Here is a 16,736-nt window from a genome sequence, read left to right on the forward strand (position 1 = left end):
TGCTGTTGTAGCTGTTTTCAGCATTGCAGATTTGCTTATGTTCTGCAAGAACATCAGTTTCAGCATCATATGGTAGCATAGCCATCCGCTCCCTCTTCTGTTAAAGATCATTCGCTGGCAATTCTAGTGACACGGTGCAACTCCAAAACTCTACTTTTGTGATTTGAAGGTGAGCTGGTTCATAGCTAGGATTGATTGTGATGATGGAACAGACTCGATACATGTAGGATGTAGAACAATACAATAGATCAATAAGCATGTTCTTCCAGTGTTTTTTTCAAAAAAAATAATAAAATTACAATAAAGTGAGATGGTAAATAAAATGTGGCAGAACCCGTTACAGCTTAGCAGTACTGCTATGGCATTCTCTAATGGCTCCATGGATAAAGCCATAATACTGGGCATGGATGCAGGATGCAGGTTTTCTCCTTGACTAGAGTATTAAGCATGTTCTTTTGTATTTAGCTTCTCTTTTTGTTGGCTTTTTCTTGAAGATTTGCAACTGCCGGCGTAGATCCCGACTAAGATGAAAAGAGAACTCTTTGTGCACCGTGGGCGGTGCGGCACCGCTGGCGGTGATTGGCTCGGGCATGGGCCCGCGGTGCGGCATCGCGGGCGGTGCACCTTGCCGCACCGGTTGCGGTGATTGGCTCGAGCACGGAGTTGGGCGAAAAAAATAATCACCCGAGCCAATTACTATGCCAATTACCATGGGCGGTGTGCGCCGAGCTGCATCGCCGACAGTGGCACAAAAAATTTCTTTTGATGAAAAACAACAATCTCTGATTATATTGTCATACATATAATGCCAATTCAGGCTTCACCATGATAGTCCTTTATATTTTAGGGTCGACTTCTGTCAAATCCAATTACTCTTGAGTAGCTATAAGCAAGGTTGAATTATAAAATTATTCTAGCTTCCATAAAATCCATGGCTTGTTAGAGATAATAAAGGAGCCATTTGTTAGATGCAATTACAGAGAGCTCACCATTCTGAATGTGATACCAGATATCTAATAAAAATTTGCAGCAAAGAAAAGAGGAATTGTAGCTTTCCTTTTCTCTTTTGGGTCAAGAAAGAGGGTTATAGCTTTAGAGGATTCCTCCACTAAGGAAGTCGCAACCACTTTGATAGCGTCATCTTTCTGTTGCTCCAGTGAGCATTTGCAATAACGAAGGAATACCAAGCCTAGGAGCATCTTTAGACGCAGGCAGCTTCTTAGATCTCCATGACCTTTGGCCACCACTAAAGACCTTGTCAGTGACCATAACAAATATGGTAGCTCATAAAAACATATGTTTGTTGGGCTTGTGATGTCTAGGAGCATCTTTGGACATGCAAAACATGATTTTAGTTGATCGTCAGATTTACCATGGATTGTTCTTATCATGTCGGGTGGGTTTGAATAGGGTTCGAGAGCAAATCTGCTACAGAGGAAGCTGAATTGCACATGTAAAAAAACGGAGGGTGGAACTTTTTCCTACGGTGTTTGATTGAGAAACTTTAGAAAAGAAAGATAACTTTTCATCATCTACCATGCTGTGTCCATCTCTAAAAGGTTTTATGCATGCAGTGATTGGGGTCATGCAGTGATGTTTGGATCCTCAAATTGATTGGTTAAAATAAACTATATGTATATATTTTTATTTTTAAGGAAAGATGGGTATAATACTCAGTTGGAGAAGATTTAGGGTCTGTTTGACCAAACTGTGAAAATCAGTTTATTTTGAAATGATTTTTTTTCAATGAAATTTCAGAAGAAGTGCTGTGAAAGAGAAGTAGTTTGTATTTGACAAAATTATTCGATAAGCACTTTTATCAGTATTTGAGAAGCAATTTGTGTTTGACAAATCTTTCAAAAAAAATATTTTTGACCGTCAATTATGAAAAAGGACGTATATAGATTTACTTTACAGTTAATATTATTTAAATAGATAAATAATTTTAAATATTCATTATGATTAATTTTAATTAAATTTTTATTTTTATTTAATTAAAATATAAAAATAAAATAATAAAAATATATTAAAAATTTTAATCAATATAAATACAATCGAATCAAAGATAATACATATTGAACAGAATAATAGAAGGGTTACATGAAATTAAATAGGAATAGTTATGGTAAATAATAATTTTAAGTAAGGATATTTTATTTTAAAAATATGACTTTTCTGTTTCTGCTTTCGAGAAGAAGTTTCAATTTTTGCTTTCTTCCCGCAGCAGAAAAACTGTTTCTGCTACCATTCAAATTAGATTATTTTTTAAAATAAGATTGGCCAAACACTTTATTTTTTAAAAATAAATATTTGTAAAAAATAAGTAACGTTTTCCTTCCCAAAAGCTAGACCAAAACAGACCATTAGATGTCATGGTTGAAGATAAAGTTTATAAAAAAAAAATTTATTATCTAGTCCGGAAGTATTTTAGCTTTTCTTATGGTTATTTTTTTAATTAGAGCTATTTTGAGAAAAAAATCTCTTTCAAGGATGAAACTTCCCGCTTGGATTTGTAAAAGCAGCATAAATAGTGCGATTTAATATTTTTAATGTTAAATAAATGAAAGAAAAAGAATTTATAATTTTATTTTGGATTTTCTTTTAAATTTGAGTTGAACCACCTAAAAGAAGGGCGCAGACAAAGCGTTGTAGGCAGAACGTCATGTCCAGCAGCATCTTCAGACATGCAAAAAAAGGATCATTTTTTGTTAGCTGCTGGGCGCTTGCAAATAATTGCTTGGTCCAGGGACATGGTGCAATTAATTAACAAATAGTTAAAGACGAGGTCGATATCTACCCGGTGTTTCTTGCCTCCGTCGTTTGTCTTCGAATCGATTGAGGAGCCCGCTCTCTCTCTCTCTCTCTCTCTTTCCGATAGAAACAAAACCGTTATTGCATCACTAAATACGGTGTTCTTTTTTTCGATGAGACACTAAATACGGCGTTCCATGCCCTTGGTTGAGCTAGTGAGGACGTTGCATAGTGGAAAATGCTGTGTCAAACTATCAAAAACATCTGACCGCAAAATAAAAATGTTTTTATTAGATTACTAGAAAAAAAAAAAAGAAGATAAAACTATGCATCAAGTGAACTCCAAGAAACTTTCAGTGGTGATGTTCTCAGGGAAATTGAATGCATGGAATGAATGTACATATCAGAGAGAGAGAGGAGTCGTTTTTTGTCATTTTCTTTATTACCAATTTTTAGTTGAGGTTTTGACTGATGCTTTTGCAGTGCAAACTGCAACATTGGTTCTATTTTGGCCAACTCCATGGCTCTTTGTTCTTATCATCCTTTCTCATGTCACTCACCATAAAGGATTTTGTGGCATGCCTTTAGATTGTTCCAGTGCTTGGTGTAGAGTTTTTTTGAAAAGAGTTACAAAAGCACGGAAAACATTATTAAAGATGCTCTATCAAAGAATACTTTAAAAATTGACATGGCCTGTACCTGGAATTCTCTTTTTTTAAAAGAGAGACAAGAAAACTTTTTTTTCCATAGTATTACAATTTAATTTTGCTCAAAGTTGGTGCATCATTAAGTAGCTGATAAAAATTATCTTTGGTTATATTCTTTGTGGGATGTAAAGTACAATAGCAATGATAGGTTTATATTTGCTTTCCCCTTATCCTAAACAACTTGCATCCAAATTGAGTATACGTATGTATAAATACATATTAAATATTAATGTCTTTAAAAGATTTTGTTCTTAAATTCCCCATTGTTGAAAGGGGCAACCGAAAAAAAAAAAAAAAGGGACGCGTCAACTAGGTGGCAAGACCTTTGTTGAAAGAAAAGAATATATACTACCTCCACTTTTTTTCCCAACGAAAAGCGAAGTTTAGGACCACTAAGAACATGAATTTGTAAGACCACAATTAATAGAATTCCTTTTGTCCCAATAATTCTATTGGAAGACACCCATATCATCCTTTAGTCTTGTCACCGACCATCAATATGATCCTCTTCTTAAGTTGATGGTTGTTAAGAAAGAAACCTCATCCATGGCTATGTTTTAAAGGTCTCGATTTCATAATCAAATTGGTTATTCTTATCATCTTAACCTACTGATGGGAGAAGAAACCAATTACATCAGCCCATGGTTTTGCTCTTTTAAGGGTAATGATCATATGGTCGAAATGAAGCATGTGAAATGTCCACCACAACACAGAAAAAGGTTTAATGGGCCTTTGTCTTCAAGTGATAAGGTTGACATTGTTTAACAAGAGCAGCATATAATAATAGAGGCAGGTGGATTGTAGCTTGCTTTTTAATTGTGTCATCATTAGGCTTCTAGATTGTGTGGGTGGTCCAAAGTCTAATCAGTATGTTAGTGAGGTTGTGTGGGCAAATCCTGCACAGAATTACATCTCTCTTTTTTATCTTATCATCCTTTTACATGTTAAATTATACTATTATCATAGCTAAGATGTATGTAAGAGAGTTTGGCTGTACCAATTGGCCATTGTTAATTTCTTCCTAAGTTATAATTAGTCTTTTATAAACAAAGTAACAATTGTGGCCAATGCAATGACTTAAAAAGCAACTAAAGGAAAAGGAGAGGGTGTAAAGGACCATTGATGTAGAGTTGCAAAACGGCCACATAAATTAGTGACTCGGATCAAATTCGGTTGTCCCACTTGGTGGACTTGATTGATTGAGTTAAAAAGCTGAATCATATACGATTAGAATTATTATTTTTTGTATCTCAAAAGCATATTATATTGGATGCATGATCACTATGACTGCAGTCTTGAGAACACTGACAGAATTAATATATTTACATGGTGCAGTTTTAATTCATTTCCAGTAGCTAAGCAGTGATCACAAATTCACAACATTAGCAACTTAAAGTTCGAAAGTTAGAAAGTTTTCACTTTGGATTCATTACAATCACGAGCCAAACAAAATGTGACATGCTGCTAAGACCTGCAAACAAGTTAATACAGGTGCATTAATCTCCAAAAAAAAGAAAAAAGAAAAAGTGAACAGTAATGCATGATAGAAACTTTAGATAGTTGTCCTTCTAAATTTTTCAGGTCTGTGATTATAGATGTTAACTTAGATCATTCCTGGTCATGCTTAATTTTAGCCCAGGTTTCTATCAACCTAGATTCGGATGGCACTGTGTTGAACAAGGACCTATACTCCATCTAGCCTTGTGTCACAACTAGTTAAAAGCCCACACCAACCTCCCAACGTGGTCAATTGTCGTAGATACGCCAACTTTGATGGCAATCTTTGAACAAGCGGCGATTGCTTACAAGTATCATGTGAACCGAGGCTCCCCCCACTTCGTCTCCTTCCAAAGAACACCAAACAAGGATAGTGGGGGTCTATGGCACATGGGTTCTCATCTAAAGACTTGATTTCAAGAGTTCCTTAGATGCATTCTTCTTAACCAGCCCAACCACCAATTCCAATGCCTAGATGACATCATGACATCACCACCACCTTGGTCCCTTGTGCAGTAACCATTTAGAAAGATTGTCTACAAGGAGCACTTCATTGGAGCACCGCTTCTTATTTGTGACCTTGGTGGGGAAATGCCAGAGGATAACCGAGTGCTATTCTATTTCCCTGCATCCCACCGACCACTTCCCATTGTTTTCAAATGTAATTACTCTATTACTGTTGGAAAGTATGGCCACCTTTTCTTTTGTGCTCCCTGCAACTCCACAAACCTCACCATCATACCAAAAAGCTGAGAAAGCTGGAGCTCAAGCCTCACATTCCAGTCCCCACACACAGATTCTTAATATATTTAAAATAATCTATTCACAACCAAACAGTCCAAGGCCTCTAGTCTATTTAGAGGTTTCCTCCACCAGGTTGGTTGCTTTTGGGATTCCTTCATTGGCCTACAAGCTAGCTTGGGATTCTTCACATGATATAGATAACAAAATGAAGTTGCTTGTGGAGAGGTGGTGAAGGAATTCAAGTGTCTGTTTCTGCATTGTTTATGTTCGGAGGGGTTTCTTCCAGGGGTTATCTTCTGACTGCTTTTATTGATCTTCAAATGCACATTGGTTTGTTATTGAGACCAGAGGATGAAACTATAGGAAAAGCTTTGCTTGCAGCACTGGGTCAAGCCTGAGGAATAGCTCTCATAAATATATTCTGGGCAATCTCTAGTATTGGAAGAGGTTTTGTTTTGCTTTGGTCATTGTATAGAGTTTAGATTGCTAGAATTTAACAAGGCTGAGGAGTAATACAGGCAGTAACTGCATTTGTGTTTTGGTTCTCTTTTTTTTTCGATATTTTTGGTTTTCTTTTTGTGTGGAAAGAGAAGCTTCTCTAGCTTGAAAGAATGCTCACTTTGGAAAGAGGAGTTATCAGGGGATTAGCAAGTTTTCTGATTCTTGTTTTTCTCGCAACATTGGTGACTTCATTTCCAGACTCTCATAAACCAAGTCAAAGCCATAAAACCAGAAAACAAAACCAACTGAAGGTAATTCATTCTGCTTCAGACTTGTAATTGTTTGAAATTTAGCAGTATGACAACTTTTAAAAGGATTACATCTCCATGGTCATTTACTGATATTTCTAATTTCGATTTGATCACTAATTGTCTGAAAGTGATAACTATTAATTAATACTTGAAGTAGGCGTGTCCCTTTCCCTTTCTCTTTCTTTTGTTGGCTGAGGTGGGAAATGGGCAATGTAGCCTGAACATTTCCTTTTATCATGTTAACTGAGTATATGTTAATGTAGACACATAATTTGAAAAGCTCTCTGTTTAACTCCTTTGTGATACTACTTGCAGCTGACTCCCGAACTATCATTTCAAATCACACTCCACGCATTCCTTCTGTGGGCTTCCATTGGTTTCTTGATGCCTGTTGGGATATTCATAATTAGGATGTCCAACAGAGTTGAATGTGGCAAAAAGCTCAAGGTTCTCTTCTACTCCCATGTCATTGTGCAGGTAAGCTCTATCACATGTTACATTATCCACAGCATTTGCAGTGCACATAGTTATATTTAATTTATCTATTGGATGGTGGACTCTTGTCTCTTTCTGGACATTTACATATTTTGCTTCCACCCTCATACTTTTGAGCAACTAGGAACAACAGAAGTACTAGGTTTTGTACTTGGTAACCTGTTACTGGTGATTTGAAAGGCATTTTGAAAAAACAAACATGATTTTACTCCACTAAGTCTCCTCATAATATTTTGTCATGCAACCTTCCACACTGATAACTGTATTTTCTTTCATTTTGAGTTGACAGATGATAGCTGTCCTGCTTGCTACTGCTGGAGCAGTTCTGGCTATAATGAACTTTGAGAATTCCTTCAACAACACTCATCAGAGAACAGGGTTGGCACTTCATGGATTGATATGGATTCAACCTTTGATTGGCTTTCTCAGGCCTCACAGGCATGCAATACATTTTATGCATTAAAAAAAAAAAAAAAAAAGACATGCATGTATTGCTTGCTTTTTTAATATTCTTTTTGATCAAGAGCTAACATTGAGTGTTCATTTCTTTTTTTATTTTTTCTCAGAGGAGTGAAAGTAAGGAGCATATGGTACTTTGTGCATTGGCTACTTGGAATTGGAATTCCTATATTGGGGATCATAAACATTTACATTGGCCTGCACACCTACCATGAGAGGACCTCCAAAAGTGTAAAGTTGTGGACTGTTCTATTCACTGCAGAGATTGTGATCATTGCTTTCATCTATCTTTTCCAAGACAGGTGGGATTATATGATGAAGCAGGGTGTGATCCTAGGTGATGAGCAGATTAGATCTACTGACCATGTACCATCTCCAAGTACCAGGCTGAAAGAGTTAGTATCAATTGCCTAGTGGAGAGCCAAGGTCCAAAGGCTTGTTTTCATGTGCTTATGAACTATTTTAGCTCTAGTATTGGCTCAAACACTTTTGTTCTTCTGTTAGTGCATTCTTTTAGCAACATGGTGATAGTGTTGGAAACTGTCAATGGAATGGAAGCATCAGAATTAGAAAAGGAGATTATATGTAAGAAGTATGGGGTAGTGGGGGCTTTGATGCTTAGAAATTTTTTGAGATGTAGTCAGCTGCTCAGAATTTAGATCCATTGTGTAATATAAATTTAAGCATCTGTGTACAATGATCAAACAGGATTGATTAGTTGCAATTCATCTTTTCCTTTCTGTAACTATAAATTTTGTTTCATCTTTTGAAATAATACAACATTAGAACATATTTTTTTCTAAGTGATGCAACGAGTTGTCTAGGACAATAAGCTAGCCTATAACAGCTGTGCGCTTTCCAAATTTATAAGTTTTCATTAATTCTCTTATCTTCGGTACAAAAGTTGACAGGAGGCCTCTGTAGGTAAAATTACTAGTTAAACGATCGCTGCGAATTTACATGGAAATCAAAATTTTTCTGAAAGATGAAAGTATGTTTTATATAATCATAGAGCGATGATCCGAAAACTTAGTCAATCAAGACTATAAATTGCGAGCGGTGGCCACATTGATATTTATTTATTTATTGTAGTGTGGGAGGGAGGGCATCAATAGTTTCATATTGGTTGTGAGTTAAAGGAGACTCTAATTTATATGAGATAGGACTTTTCCTTCCTTGTGAGGTATTTTTTGAAGGACAAAATCATAAGGCCTGTGCCATAGCGGTCAGAGACCAAAATTGATAATACTTCACGTACCTGCAACTTTGCTTAAAATCTCTGCTCGAGCGATAGCGCTCGACTACAACGTTACTCTTCCAATTTAGGATACAACATAAAACTAATTTGTGCCAAATTCCCAAAAATAGTTCCTTTCCCTACTTAAATATCCTAATCCAATTGTAACAACTTCATATTAAAATACCCAAAGCTGATTACCTACTTTTTCCTTTAATTAATGTCTTCGTTATTTAAAAATTACAAGTCATTAGTTGCCTATGATTCATCTATAGCTGCACCAGGCAGGAGATCTAGATGCAAGATTATAGCAACTATTATTAAAAATTGCAGGGAAGGAGCACACAGGAAGTGTTTGCTTGCAGTGTAACTTTGGCAGCTGATGTGTGGTGCACCACTCATGAAGGAGAGTTGCATGACAAAGTTCATGAAGCATCTCAAACACCAATAACCAGTATAATATTTTTAGATCTACGTAGGTTAATCATAAATATATAAGAGTTGGGTCAATATTTATTTTTCATCAAAAGCAAGCATGACATCATTATGAATATAAAGGCCTAAGGTATATAACCTGAGTGGAACTTGTCACGCCCCAAATCCGGGACATAACACGGCCATGCTACTAAGAGATGGACCCACGATAACACGAAGCCAAAATTCATCTTCTTAAATATAATAACAGGTGTATCACAAATAAATGTAATAATAAAGTTCAATTCAAATATTTAATTAAACCAAAACTGGTTCAGAGCATCTAAATCCAAAGATGAAATATTCCAAGTCTTTAAAATTCATAATGACTACAATTCATAAACATAAACTGAATTCCTAGCGCAAAATTTCCAAGCTTGCTTTGCTGATCCCTAAGACTGGATTCCCTTTCCATCAGTCCTAGCTTTATTTCTCTGTACATGAAAAAGAAAACAAAAAGAATATGAGCTACACCAGCTCAGTAAGTAGACTTCCGCTTCCTTACCGGATCAAGCATAAATTTTCTATGATAATGCATCATTTAGCAAATAACAATTATTGTAAAAAAATAAATATTTCATAGAGCATATAATAAAACAAGTTATAAGCTCATCATGCATGCATAAATCATGTATATTTCACAATTATGAATCGTAAATCATTTTCATCATATATTCATGTCATGTTTCAAAATATTGCTCACAGACATTCGTGCTAAGATCACTATTATACCCGTGACATGGCCATGTTTCTTAATCGACAGAGTTCTTAATTCATGTGCCAACTTTATACCCACTGGCAGGGCCATGTTTCGTATGGATGCTAGCTCCAGATGTCGACCTTCCCGAAGGGATTCATTCATAGCTATCTGAGAGCCTTTGAAATCATTTTATCTTTTTCTTAAAACATACATATACATAAATAAAAAAATAATGAAATTCATGCTTCATAATCATGCTATTTTTATAAGACATATTCATGAAATCAATGCACATAATAAAACATGCTTTTTCATATCACATATGCCGATCCTTATTTTATGAAAAATTAGGATTTTATCAATGGCAATTCTTTACATAAAAGCATGATCATTTAAAAAATAAATAAGGAGCATAAAACCTATTTACCTCGATCGTCCTGGACCTTTTAATCTTCCTTTAAAGAATCGGACAGTCCTATTTAAAATATTAAATCATCAATAAATTTTATTTCATATATTTAATAAAATTACATAATATAAAGAAATGATCGATTTGATGATCAGTCCAATAAATCTCTACCTTTGGCTCTAAACCGATTTAAGATCATAGGTCCCTAGGAGTGGAGAAGATAGCCTAATAGGGGATTCATAGGACTTCTTGGAGAGAGAATTTTTTTTTAGAGAGAAAAAGTAGAGAGAGAATGAATCCAATTCTAGAGAGAAAGATTTTAGAGAGGAATGAGAGAAACTTCCTTTTATGTGTATTTTTATTTTTATTTTTATTTTTATTATTATATAAATATATATATTTTTCTTTTCTTTTCTTTTTCTTATTATTATTATTATTATTATTATATGATTATATATTTTTCTTTTCTTTTCTTTTTCTTCTTCTTTTTTTTCCTTTTTTTTTCTTTTTCTTTTTCTTTTCTTTTTTTCTTCTCCTCTTCTTTTCTTTTTCTTTTTCCCCCGTGGCCTTCTTTGGCCGGAACAGGGGACCTAGAGGTCCCCGTTCCTTAAACCGACCATTCAAGGCCGCACCTTGCCCGGCGGTGGCCGGCGGTAAGGGACAACTCCCCCCGAATTCGGAAGGGCCATAGCCGACGATCGGTGGTGGCCGTCGGTGCTGGAAAATCAGAGAAAGGAACCGGTGAGAACAGGGGTTTTCTTTTCCAACAAAATCCGGCGACACCCGTCGCCGGCAATCATGCCCACAGGCACGGGAAAGAAGGGAGAGAAGAGAGGAAGAGGAAGGAGGCCTTACCACAGCCTCCGATGACCCCCACTGGCGTGAAATCACGGTGAGCACAGGTCGAGAGGCCGCGGCTTCAATCAAAAAAATCAAAGAAAAACTCCGGCGATCGTCGATGACTGATGGATCTACACTTAGAGGAGAGGAGGGGGTTCTTATAGAGCTCATCCTAGGGTCTTTTAATGGCCCTAGGACTCCGATTCTTGATCGGAATCGGGGAAGAGGAAGACTCCGATCGGGAGTCTCAGAGTCTTCCTCCCTGTTTCTGTGTTTTTTTTTTTTTACTGGGCTTAGTGGGCCGGGTTATCACATTCTACCCCCCTTAAAAAAGAAATTTCGTCCTCAAAATTTAACATACCTTCATTTACAAATAAATATGGATATCTCGTCTTCATATCGTCTTCAAGCTCCCAAGTGGCCTCTCTCTCTTCATGATTACTTCAATGAATCTTTACGTACGGAATGATACGCCGTCTTAGAACTTGCTTTTTTCGATCAATAATTCAGAGAAAAAATTCTTCATGGGTTAGATCTTCATGAACTTGCAATGGCTTATACTTTATCACACTGTTTGGATCAGGTACAAACTTTCTCAGTAGTGAAACATGAAAGACGTTGTGCACTTTGGATAAATCTGGTGGTAAGGCTAGTTCGTAAGTAACATCTCCTACTCGATTTAAAATTTCAAAAGGTCCAATATATCGCGAACTCAGCTTGCCATGTCTCCCAAATCTCATGACACCCTTAGTAGGTGATACTTTTAGAAAAACATGATCACCGATCTGAAATTCTAATTCTCTTCTTTTTCTATCTGCCCAACTCTTCTGTCTATCCTGTGCTGCCTTGAGTCTTCTCTTGATTAGATAAATTTTGTCTCTAGCATCTTGAACTAACTCAGGGCCTATTAATTTCTTTTCACCTACTTCATCCCAATACAGAGGGGATATACACTTTCTTCCATATAGGGTTTCATAGGGTGCCATCCGGATACTAGAATGAAAATTGTTGTTATATGCAAATTCAATCAATGTCACATGATTATCCCAATGTCCTCCGAAGTCAAAAGCACAAGCTCTTAACATATCCTCAAGAGTTTGAATTGTCCTTTCAGATTGGCCATCGGTCTGAGGATGGAATGCAGTACTAAGCCTCAATTCTGTTCCCAAAGCTTCTTGAAAACTTTTTCAAAATCTAGATACAAATCGTGGATCTTGATCAGATATAATATTTATTGGAACACCGTGCAGACGTACAATTCCATCAATATACATCTGGGCTAACTTATCAAGTGGAGTGCCAACTCGAAAAGGTAGAAAGTGAGCTGATTTAGTAAGTCGATCAACAATCACCCACACTGCATCATTTTTTCTTGTTGTCTTTGGAAGTCTAGTAACGAAATCTATCGTGATATGCTCCCATTTCCATTCTGGTATCTCTAATGGTCTTAGCAAACCAGCAGGTCTTTGATGTTCGGCTTTCACTTCTTGGCATACCAAGCATTGAGATACAAACTGAACTATCTCCTGCTTCATTCCATTCCACCAGAAGAGTTGTTTTAAATCTCTATACATCTTTGTACTACCGGGATGAAAGGAGAAACGGGATTTATGGGCTTCTTCCAAAATTTTCTTTTTTAGTTCAGGATCTCCTGGTATACATAATCTGTTCCCAAAATAAAGAGTTCCATCTGTATGTAGCCTAAACTCAGTTCGTAACCCTTTCTCCATGTCCTTCTTAAATTGACATAAATGAATATCACTTTGTTGGGCCGCTTTTATCTGTTCGATCAATGCTGGTTATACCATTAAATTTGCTAATACATTCTTAACATCAGTACAAGTTACTTCAATTTGTAAATCTTCAAGATCCCTTAGAATTTGTTGCTGAAAGGATAGCAGAGTCATCACATTCGCTGAAGACTTCCTACTAAGTGCATCTGCCACCACATTAGCTTTTCTAGGATGATATTTAATATTTAGATCATAATCTTTTAATAGTTCAAGCCACCTTCTTTGCCTCATGTTCAGCTCTTTTTGAGTAAATAAGTATTTCAAGCTTTTATGATCAGTAAAGATTTCACATGATTCTCCATATAAATAGTGTCGCTAAATCTTTAAAGCAAAAATAATAGCTGCTAACTCCAAATCATGGGTCGGATAATTCTGCTCATAGGCTTTTAATTGTCGAGAAGCATAAGCTATGACCTTATCATTCTGTATCAACACACAACCTAATCTTTTCTTGAAAGCATCACTATAAATGACAAATCCTCCTTTATTAGATGGTAGAGTAAGAACTGGGGCAGATATCAATCGTTGCTTCAGATCTTGAAAACTCTGCTCACATTCACTGCTCCATTCAAATTTTATTCGTTTCTGAGTTAAGCGGGTTAGAGGAATTGCAATTTGAGAAAATTTCTTGACGAATCTTCTATAATAACCAACCAAGCCTAAGAAGCTTCTAACTTCCGTCACATTAGTCGGACAAGGCCAATTTACCACGGCTTCTATCTTCTTTGGATCGACTGAGATTCTTTCTTTAGATATTACATGGTCGAGGAAGACAACACTATCCAACCAGAATTCACACTTGCTAAGCTTGGCGAAGAGCTTCTCTTTTCTCAAGGTCTGAAACACGATGCTCAAATATCTCTCATATTTCTCTATATTTTTAGAATACACCAGGATATCATCAATAAAAACAACAACGAATTGATCCAGATACGGCTTGAAAATCCTGTTCATCATATCCATAAAAGCAGCCGGTGCATTGATTAGTCCAAAAGGCATTACTAAAAATTCATAATGGCCATACCTGGTTCTAAATGTAGTCTTAAGTACATTTTCATCTCTAATTCTTAGTTGATGATAGCCTGATCGTAAGTCAATTTTGGAGAAAACTTGAGCACCCTGAAGTTGATCAAATAAGTCATCTATTCGAGGAAGAGGATATTTATTCTTTATGGTTACCTTGTTCAACTCTCGATAGTCAATGCATAAACGCATGCTCCCATCTTTCTTTTTCACAAATAACTCAGGAGCTCCCAAGGGTGATGTACTTGGTCGGACAAACTTTTTATTCAAAAGTTCTTGCAGTTGATCCTTTAATTCTCGTAATTCTACGGGAGCCATCCGATAAGGAGGTTTTGAAATAGATCCGGTTCCTGGGGTGATATCAATTTTAAATTCAACCTCACGCTCTGGGGGTAATCCGGGTAGTTCATCTGAAAAAATATCAGAAAATTCTTTGACAATTGGGATGTCATCCAACTTTATCTTTTCCTTCTCGACGTCTATTACATGGGCCAAAAATGCTTTGTATCCTTTCCTTAAAGCTTTTCTTGCGTTCATGATTGAGATAATACCCAAAGATTGTTTGGGTTCCGTATTATGAACTTCGCCTTGAAAGAAGAATTGCAGTTCATCCAAAATTTGAAATACCACTCTTTTCCCAAAACAATCAATATGTGCATGGTATGAAGATAACCAGTTCATCCCAAGAATAACATCAAAATCATACATATTTAGCTGAATCAAATCTGCTGCTAATTCTTTTTCTTCTATTTGGATTATGTAATTCTTGAAAATAATGTTAGCAATAACAATATTTTTAAAAGGTGTGCTAACATATAGTGGTTCATTTAGTTTTTCAGGCACACAATTCAAAGAAGTAGCAAACTTGAAAGATATAAAAGAGTGTGAAGAGCCAGAATTGAATAACACACGAGCATAAATAGAATTGACTGGGATAATACCTGTCACCACTTGATCATTTGCATTGGCCTCCTGCTGGTTTAAAGTAAACACTCGTGCGTTTCCTTTTTATTTTTGATCAACTGGTTTGTTAGGTCTAGAGTCATCTCTTTTCTTGTTTGGGCAATCACGAGCCATATGTCCTTTCTCACCACATAAGAAGCATGCTCCAATCCTCTTGAGACAAGGTCCATTGTGATTTTTTTCACAGTAGAAGCAGGATGAAGATTCTTTCTTCTTATCAGAGTTATTATTTTTGAAATTTTTCTGCTGATCCTTTAGATTTCCTGCTGATCTCGATCTCTTCTTATCTCCTCTTTCTAGATCTGCTCTTTTCAATTCAGACTCCACTTTCAAAGCTCGCTCCAGTACGTCCTTGTAGTTATTGAAAATATGAGAAGACAAACGGGATCGAATTCTATATCTTAGACCTTGTTCGAATCTGTTAGTTTTACTCCTTTCGAATTCCATAAGCTGGGGGCAGAAGCGGCCTAGCTCATTAAATTTGTTAGCATATTCTAGCACCGTCATATCATCCTTTTGCTTTAAGGCTAGAAACTCATTTTCTTTTACCAATCTCATTGTCTCCGGAAAGTACTGATCATAAAATATCTCTTTGAATTCTTCCCAAGTGAGCTGATCATCATTGTTCCCATAGGTAGCTTTTATTGCAGTCCACCAAAACTCGGCATTTCCTTTTAACATAGGAACGGCTAATCGGACCTTCACGTTCTCAGGGTATTGCAGGGCATCAAACATCTTTTTCATCTCTCGAATCCATGTCTCTGCAGCCATAGGATCAGATCCACCCTCAAATAGAGGTGGGTTGAGCCTTCTGAATCTCTCGTAGTATGATTCCATAGATAATATCGGTCGAGGAGCAGTCTGTGCCTGCTGCTGGATAAGCTGAGCCACCACTTGACATACACCAGCAATGTCCGCTTGTGTGGTCGGTGCGTCAGGAGCCCGCTCAATTGGTTGATTGTCGGCTCTCCGCGACGACAGTCTTGCTCCTCTTGCTCCTCTCGTCCTAGCGGCCATATTTGCCAAGGTCTCGCCCTCCCTATCGCTCATCGCTTCCTATTCAAATGCCAACATTATTACGTTATTTTATAACAGAGTTGCAGTACAGTTAATAATTTAAGTTAGAGTCTAACTATGCGTAACCTAACTACCCCCTGTTAGGTTTTAAGTTCTATCTTTGATTAAACCTATTGCTCTGATACCATAAAATGTCACACCCCAAATCCGGGACATAACATGGCCATGCTACCAAAGGATGGACCCACGATAACACGAAGCCAAAATTCATCTTCTTAAATATAATAACAGGTGTATCACAAATAAATATAATAATAAAGTTCAATTCAAATATTTAATTAAACCAAAACTGGTTCAGAGCATCTAAATCCAAAGATGAAATATTTCAAGTCTTTAAAATTTATAATGACTACAATCCATAAACATAAACTGAATTCCTAGTGCAAAATTTTCAAGCTTGCTTTGCTGATCCCCAAGTCTGGATTCCCTTTCCATCAGTCCTAGCCTTATTTCTCTGTACATGAAAAAAAAAAAAAAAAAGAATATGAGCTACACCAGCTCAGTAAGTAGACTTCCGCTTCCTTACCGGATCAAGCATAAGTTTTCTATGATAATGCATCATTTAGCAAATAACAATTATTGTAAAAAAATAAATATTTCATAGAGCATATAATAAAATAAGTTATAAGCTCATCATGCATGCATAAATCATGTATATTTCACAATTATGAATCATAAATCATTTTCATCATATATTTATGTCATGTTTCAAAATATTGCTCACAGACATTCGTGCTAAGGTCACTATTATACCCGTGACAGGGTCATGTTTCTTAATCGACAGAGTTCTTAATTCATGTGCCAACTTTATACCT

At 36.4% G+C, this 16,736-nt stretch overlaps 1 protein-coding gene across 1 annotated transcript; it reads left to right on the forward strand.

The window, feature by feature from the left end:
- The first annotated feature begins 5,656 nt into the window (after nucleotides 1-5,656).
- Nucleotides 5,657-8,179, forward strand: LOC105047241 (cytochrome b561 domain-containing protein At2g30890). The gene is made up of 4 exons (XM_010926074.4): nucleotides 5,657-6,451; nucleotides 6,767-6,928; nucleotides 7,236-7,384; nucleotides 7,513-8,179. The coding sequence occupies exons 1-4, from the start codon at nucleotides 6,311-6,313 to the stop codon at nucleotides 7,817-7,819; spliced, it is 759 nt and encodes a 252-aa protein (XP_010924376.1). The 5' UTR covers nucleotides 5,657-6,310; the 3' UTR covers nucleotides 7,820-8,179.
- Nucleotides 8,180-16,736: the final 8,557 nt, after the last annotated feature.

Source organism: Elaeis guineensis, chromosome 6, assembly GCF_000442705.2.
Source record: "Elaeis guineensis isolate ETL-2024a chromosome 6, EG11, whole genome shotgun sequence".
Lineage (NCBI taxonomy): Eukaryota > Viridiplantae > Streptophyta > Magnoliopsida > Arecales > Arecaceae > Elaeis > Elaeis guineensis.